The sequence below is a fragment of the Volvox carteri genome (assembly GCF_000143455.1).
Source record: "Volvox carteri f. nagariensis unplaced genomic scaffold VOLCAscaffold_26, whole genome shotgun sequence".
In the NCBI taxonomy this organism is placed as follows: Eukaryota; Viridiplantae; Chlorophyta; class Chlorophyceae; order Chlamydomonadales; family Volvocaceae; genus Volvox; species Volvox carteri.
Genome location: NW_003307569.1, coordinates 1,448,134 through 1,455,940, shown reverse-complemented (window position 1 = coordinate 1,455,940; position 7,807 = coordinate 1,448,134). Strand labels below are relative to the sequence as shown.

General features: G+C 55.1%; 2 protein-coding genes across 2 annotated transcripts in view; both read right to left on the bottom strand.

The window, feature by feature from the left end:
* The window catches only part of VOLCADRAFT_92556 (uncharacterized protein), a gene marked incomplete at both ends in the record, with an annotated part of 16,295 nt that extends 12,476 nt beyond the window's left edge, over positions 1-3,819 (bottom strand). Inside the window, 6 exons of the mRNA XM_002951865.1 lie at positions 443-533; positions 775-902; positions 1,515-1,535; positions 2,128-2,196; positions 2,602-2,656; positions 3,380-3,819. Of these exons, the coding sequence (XP_002951911.1) occupies positions 443-533; positions 775-902; positions 1,515-1,535; positions 2,128-2,196; positions 2,602-2,656; positions 3,380-3,819 (804 nt within the window). The remainder of the gene's footprint in view (positions 1-442; positions 534-774; positions 903-1,514; positions 1,536-2,127; positions 2,197-2,601; positions 2,657-3,379) is intronic.
* Positions 3,820-7,476: 3,657 nt separating this feature from the next.
* The window catches only part of VOLCADRAFT_92555 (uncharacterized protein), a gene marked incomplete at both ends in the record, with an annotated part of 13,572 nt that continues 13,241 nt past the window's right edge, over positions 7,477-7,807 (bottom strand). The window contains one exon of the mRNA XM_002951864.1: positions 7,477-7,515. Coding sequence (XP_002951910.1) covers positions 7,477-7,515 — 39 coding nt within the window. The remainder of the gene's footprint in view (positions 7,516-7,807) is intronic.

Below are 7,807 nucleotides of genomic sequence, written 5' to 3'. Positions count from 1 at the left end.
GGGCTTTAATCCAAAACGAGGAAGTAAAACCTGTGTGTTTTGAAGGACGGGAAAGAGGGCGGAGAGAATTTTTGGGGGTGGGGTTTGAGGGATGAGAGGCGGGGTACCCGGGGGTATATCAGGAGAACTCAATACCCAATGGGGGGGCGCATTTGCGGGTGGGGGGAGAAGGTGGGAAGTGTGTGTATGCGTGTGTATGTGTGTGTGTGTGTCTGTATGTGTGTGTGTGGTTGGGGGGACCCGGAGGGGCCCGGGGGCCTCCGCACCGGGGGAGGAGGATCACGGAGCACACGCGTACATGTACGGAAATAAGGAATGCACAGTACGGCAGCGGCGCACGGCACGCGAACGAGATTATGAAGACAATGTTCGTGCCATCGGAGCATCACGCATATGTCGCCGTGTCTAGCATGCCTTAAACAATAACGCCGTACTGCCGTACCCGCTGAATGATAGCCGCCATGGCGCAGTACACTGGCTTAGTCATGCCGCGCATATCTAGTGGCATCAGCTTCTCCTCCTCCGTTAGGCGCCTGTGTGTACGACAGAACATATGTACAACAGGCATAAATCATTCGTCATGAATCATCTACCTGGGGAAGGTGTCAGGGGGGGACAGTTCACTCACACCACAAAACACAACACCCGTACACAGCTGGGGGGGAGTAGCAGGGCTCCCCCCCTGGCTGTGTGTGTTTTGACCCACCGACACATAACGGCAATCCACCCTTTCCCCGGGCCCCGGGGCTCCCCCCCTCCCCCTCCCCCGCTCACTCCTCGGGCGGCAGGGTAGTCAGCGGCAGCCACTGCCACCAGGCCCGCACGGCCTCCCGGAACTGGGGCTGGGAGCGAATGGCCAGACGCTTAGCAAGAGCCTCCGGAGTGTAGAGGGACGCGTCGCCCTGACACGCGTGTGTATTTGCATGTGTATGGGGGGGAAAGGTGGAGGGGAGCGGTGGGAGGGGCGTAAGGACCGGGGGGTGTACCCGGCGCGCACAATGACCGGGCCTTCGACCCCCCGTTCGTGTGCGATCGTACGATCGTACGATCGTACGATCGTGCATCAACATTCGCCGGGTGGGGAGTTGCTTCTCCGCTTCTCCGGGTCTATTTATTACCCCAAGACTTTGGTTGATCCATCTGTCTGTCTGTCTGTCTGTTAACCTGCCTACCTGTCTGTCTGTCTGTTAACCTGCCTACCTGTCTGTCTGTTTGTTTGCCTGTGAACATGTCTGTCTACCTATCTGCCTATATGTCTCTGGATTTGTCTGTCTGTCAATATGTAGTACGAATCAGTGTTACTAAGAACAGAGGCATCCTCCCAACTTCCCATGACCTCCCCTTCCAGTCAAAGTACGGACCGTACAATGAAAGGTACACCTTCACAAAGGAAGGCCGCAAAACCCACACACACACCTTCATACACATTCTTTCTCCTCGATCATACACACAACCATACACAACATACATACTCACACTTACACACATACATACACACATACATACACACGCACCTGATGTAGGTAGCTCAACGACTATTGGCGTTGGTTAAGTCGGGGAGGCGGGTAGTTGGCGGATTCGGTGAGACGGTTGGGTGGTTGGGATTGGGTTGTCGGGTTTAGCGGGGGTTAGTGCTGTACAAGAACGGACAGTTAGGAGATAAAGTGGCAGCTGTGCTGTTGACTAGACAGACATGTACACAGACAGGCATACAGACAGACATGGCCCTCTGATGCACATGGTTCCCGTACATACCCATGACGGTTCTCTCCCCGCCTCTCCCTCCACCCCTCTCCCCGCCCTCCACCACATGTAAAAGCACAAGGGACCAATCCCCGGTCCGATAGAAAACACACACACATACAGGGGCCCTAACACGCCCTAAAAACACGCCCAGACACATCTCCGAACTCATCACAGCTGCCCCGACGACGTACACTTCCCCCCCCCTTCCCCATTCCCCTCGCCCGTCGTGTAACGTCTTCCCCCAACTGCCCAATCCCCAAAACCCGCAGTCCCCGGCCCCCCAATCCCCCCCAATCCCCCCACCCCCACCCGACGCAAACCCCAACCTGCCGGGTGGCGACACGCACACGTCATTTCCCCGACAGAACACACAGAGCCTACCTCCAGTTCGCGTTCGCTTCTGACCGTTAGTTTGACGTTTAAAACGCCAACTGCCGCCAACCGAAGGGACTAAAAAGGGGCAGCGGGAAGGGAAGGGAGGCGTGAGAGAATGCGTGTGTGTGTTTTACCCACCGCTACATCACAACTGGCCGGGGAACTTGATGCTGCCATGAGGGCGATGAGTGCTATGAATGTGTGTGTGTGTATTTGTTGCATATCAATCCGAGCCTGACACTGGCCAGTGGCACCTAACCGTAAAAACCCCAACGACTGTGCCGTGGACTCTCTCGCTAGCGGCGGCGGGAGAATCGGGCCCCCCACCCCGCTAACCCCACCACAATTTTTGAGGACATCAAAACACACACACGTCATTAGACACCTCCTTGTGCTCACCGCATGACACACATGACCGTGTGAACATACGCACACATACACACATACACACTCCCAGCCGGGGCCCCCCGCCACACACACCTCTTGTGCCGCCTGCATGTATGTGTTCTTATCCCTTTCCACCAGCGCCCTAATTCTGAGGGGTTGTGGGGAGGGGGGGTTATTGCAAGGGGGGAAGGGGGGGTAGAGATGACAGCCATGTAGCAGCAGCATTAGCAGCGAAAGGAGCGGCAGTAGCAGTGGCGGTATACCGCCCCCCACTCCACTCCTAGATTGCACCGCCCTTACCGCCCCCTCACTACTCCCAGTAGGGTAGTGGGCAGGGGAATGTACGACATGTACGGCCACAAGCCCCTCCTCAGCCTTCACATCGTGTTACGGAAAGAGGGGATTTCCAGGGCGCCGTACGGCACATGTACGCAGGACGCCTCCGTTGCCGTATGGCTGGCCATTGGATTATACAGACAGACGTACAGACAGACAATACGCACTTCGTGCCCTCGGAAGCCAATACTTTTTCGACAACACACTACCAATCTCAATTTTCATACGTATCGTGTGCAACCCTGGAATCAGTGTTAGGAAATGTAAGGCAGTACGGCCCAAGATGTACGGCAATGGGGAGCTTTACTGCCACAACAAAACCCTTCCCTTCGCCGGAGCTGTCTTCAACTTCTTCCCTTTTTACATCCTTTTAAAATATCCCCTTTTTCCCACCTTTCAAATTTCGTGACCCGCTCACCCACTCACTCACTCCCCCGGACCAAGTAGGCGGGTAATGTGTTTTTCTCCCGGGGTGCCGAAGCCGATAGGCTTCGTAGGGTGTTCCTAGGGTATCGCGGAGCCGATGTGCACCCACCTGCTAACGCCATCCGTGGTGGCTTTCAGCATATTGCCAACGGCCTTCCATTTCTTCGCAACAACTTGATTTGCGACAGCTGCACCGACGCCTTGTTGGCCTGCGAGCTTGCTGTGCGCTGCCAGTCGGGCTAGTTGCGCGGTGACCTTCCATCGAGGGGCGCCGGCGGGGGCTCGCTGCCATTTGCGGCTTTCGGCAAGTCGTGCTTCGTTGTTCTCTTGTGATAGGTGGTAAGGTCGTGGCCTTGGGCGATAGATTGGAGGGGGACCGCCAAGGAAGGAGTGCCCCCGCAGCATGACATTGTCATTGCCAGCCATGCCGCCGGGCTCCTGCTTGTGAACTCCACGAATGACGAAGCCATCTTCAACTTCTCCAACTGTGGAGTTAAAGTCGGTTCCAAGGTTTTCCGAAGCCGCAGTTGAAAGACGGACCCGGTGCATCCTTAACTTCGGTGGTAAATGTGCACCTAGCCGCGCAGTTTTTCCAAGTGATTGCAGCTTAATTCCATCTTGTTAAGTTGGGTACATAAAAATGTGTGTACGCATTTATAATGTCAAAGCCTGACATAAATGGGATGTGACGACCATGTCTAGTCTAAGACTTGGGGCACAGACTCTCCTGCATTTTGACCTGTTATGTTAAATGTATCCATATATGCATAATTTCAGTCGCAGAGGCTTCCTGTTGTGGTCTACGGCAGAGAATGCAGTACCCTGGGTTGGTAACTGGAGAGCTCAATAGAGCGATCATCACCATTTAGCTTACTAGAAGCTATATCTAAAGTATAGCTTCTTTGATGCAAACAATAAAGCCACGTGTTGACGCTGACATGAAGCGATGAACCTGCCGGGTAGAAGGTCTATCGCGAGTTTTGGCAGGTGTAGGTGGGCATCTCCATTCCGCGCTAAGGGGACTGTGGAAGATCCCAACGCCTTTAAGGCCCTAGCTGAATACTTGTCTGAATACTTGGCTGAAAGGGCCCTTATGATGTTGGACTCAGGAACCAATCGGTGACAAGCCTATCAGCTCTGATCTTGTAGCGAATGCATTGATTAAAAATAAAACGCGAATGTTCTGGTATTCGTTGCGCATAGCCAATGTCGGTTTACCCTCCGCTGAGGCTCACAAATGATGTCTGAGCACGCTTGGGCCTCAATTGACAACCGTTTATGTGTGCCCATCTGGCGTGTTTAAGGTAATCCGTAGCGGTCCGGCCTATCCAGAGGAGAGGGAGGTTTCCAAGCCTATGCATGTTTAATGTGTTCCGCAGAATAACCAGATCGGCTAAGCTAAAGCTATTATTAAACGTTAAAGAAATAATTATATCACGAAGGCACGGCCCTGCAGTGCCAAGGATTTATATCTTCGCTGCTTAATAAGTACAGGGCAGACAGGGGACAACATACAGTACATTACACACATATTGCTTACAGATGCAGCGCCTTTTCCACGGTAGCAGTTAAGTTAAATTGACAGGAGCTAAGGTATATACTTGGTTGCATTGAGCCGACATGCCATCGACATGGTACACCGTGGGTTGCTTCTCCACTTCTTCTTACTGTTCACAACTGATGTCCTGACTCCTCTGGACCTTACCAAGCGACTTGTGTTAACGGATGTGCGTTCATGCGTACATGCGTCTGTGCATGTGTTCGTGCTTGCCAAAGTGCACCGCCCCGTAGGGCCCCCATAGCCGCCACTCAAAAGCTGTGATGTCGGGACCGAAGTATATAGCTTTGAACAAGCGCATGAACAGCAGATGTGTACATAAGTCGTAGGCATGCAAGTAAGTAAATTGCACAAGTATATGCACATGCGACAACACACCCTCCGGTGCCGAACGACATCGCCGTCTGAAGACGTCTTTTATCGTGGATTGATAAACGCCCCCCTCCTGCCACACAGCCCCCCCTGCTGTCCCCCGCGACCCGAAGGGCCTCCACCAAACTCCTAAACACAAAACATCAAAACCATTCGCGGTACGGCTCCACGTGGGCGGGGCTCCTCCGCGGTACGGCTCCACGCGCTCCCAGCCATTACGGCTCAGAGCAACCAAATCCCCCGGCATGTGTACATACATACCTACATACGCATATCTATATACATACATATACATACACGCATACGGAGGATCGCATACGGAGGATCGCATCTTCTGCGGCCCCCTCTCGTTGCACGTGTTGTACGGCACTCGGAGTAGGGACAGCCCCACCTCTGAAGAGCAACCGCAACACAAACATAAAACACGGGGGTGGGGGGGTGTTGGCGCAGTAGTAGGCAAGAGGACGCCGTCAACGACTCGCAACCGACAGGCAACACACTTACATACAGACACACATACACAGAAAGATGGGGAAGTCTATTCTACAGCATGCAGTTGTCCGTTACCGCTCTGAGTGCGTGAGAGTGTGAGTGTGAGAGTGTACCCAATTGCCGTCATTTTTGTGCATATCCGTGGATGGACAACAACATTTCAAGATAGACCCCCCGAATCGTCAACTGGGAAGGTAACCGTGCACCTCCTCTTCGCAGCTGGTCCGCTGATCCGACAGTCTCTGTCTGTTTGTCTGTCTGTCCGTCCGTCTGTTTGTCCATTCGCCAATTCTTATATACCGCCATCTCCTCACAAGGTCATCGAAATTACCCAATCAATATTCGGCATTGGCCGCACACCACCACCACCACTACCACCACCAGCAGCAGCACCAAAGTGCGCTCTCCCCACCCCCAACGAGCTCCTCCGCCTCCCCAGACCTCTCCCCACCCAGTCACGCACACACGCACACGCACACACACCCCAGCAGCCAATGCAGGACACACAGATGTGCACGTGCGCGCGCACACGAGTCAGGGAGTGAGGTAGTGAAGAGAGATGGAGTAAGTGATGTAAAGATGATTAAAAATATCTCCTCAGGGCACAGAACCGCTTAGTAGTGCTGCTGCAGAGGCAGCGGGCTGTGACCCAGGGGTCGGTTCGTGACGACGGCGCCAGCAACCCACGGGACCCGAACATACAGCGACCCACATCAAGTCGCAGGGCTGCAGCAGTGGCCCAGATCAGAGCCATCGACCCGCGGGTCGGGCCCAACACCGGCCACCCGTACGGTCAACTGATCCGTCAGTGACCCAGCGACCCACTGGCTCACCGGCAAGGGTGTTTTCAATTGGGGCTCATTTGGTTTGGGGCCTCCCTGCGCGTGTCCTCTTCCCCGTCCCGGCTGTGTTACCTCCCCCCTTTCCCCCTCCCCCCTTTTCCCCTTCCTCACTCCTGTGTCCCTTTTAGTGGTGCGCCGGAAGCGTGTTTCGCGTGTTGTGCACTATCGTGTGCAAAAAAAACACCAGCACGTTTTTTTGTTTTAATGAGGACCGTATGCCGTCTACCGTATGTATGTATGTTGTTGACGTTGTTCTGTCAAATGCTTTTAACCTAACACTTAGCCAGACACAAACAAACACATACACACACAGCCCACGCATTTCCCAATTCTCTCCCCATCTCCTTTCCATCTCGCCACCAGCGCTCGCTGCCTCCCCCGCCTCCCCCCCTCTCCCCCCGCTGGGTCCCCCTACCTCCAATGACCCCCCCCACTACTCATTATCCTCCCACTCCCCACACTCCTCCCACTCCCCCCCGTTTTCATTATAAAGCAACATCGCACCCAGGGTTGGCCAACACGATCAACATCTTCTTCTCCCTCACCTCCGTCGACTTCATTATTATCTCAAAAACACCTGCTCCGCCAAAGTACACATAGATATGTCTGTATGTATGTTTGTGTACACTCGAGTACGTTGCAATAACAAAACAGGACTTCCGCCACCACCACCACCACCACCACCACCATCACCATTATTATGACTATTCTGGCGAACATGGCAACATGGCAAGTTAGGCGGGATGGTGGTGAGGGTGAGGGTGAGGGTGGGGGTGGGGGTGGGGGTGGGCCGCCCGCGGCAGTGCTGGCGACTGCTGCTGTTGCGGCTGCTGCTGATGCACTCCCCCGTACGCCTGCTGGTGCTGCTGGACGCGTGCCTCGGACTGGACCTGGGCCAGCTGGGCCTTGATTTGCGCCACTACCTGTACGGCAGTAGGTCGCTTATGTGGCTCCGCCGCCCAGCACTGCTGCGCCAAGGTCCTGAGGGGAAGCAGGGGGCAGGGGGGGTGAGGAGGGGGGGAGGAGGGGGGGAGGGTGAGGAGGGGGGCAGGGGGGGTGAGGAGGGTGAGGAGGGGGGGAGGGGGGGGAGGGGTGGTGGTAAGACGAACCACTGGCGAATGGAGCAGGAGGGGGCGAAGGGGGAAACACTTCAACCCCCCCTTGGCGGAGGGGCTAAGGAAGGGGGGCTCGGGGGTGACCGCGAGGAAGGGGCATAGGCCGTACATTGACATGAGGAGGGGGTGCTCCACCTTCCCACCCCTCCCACCCTTCG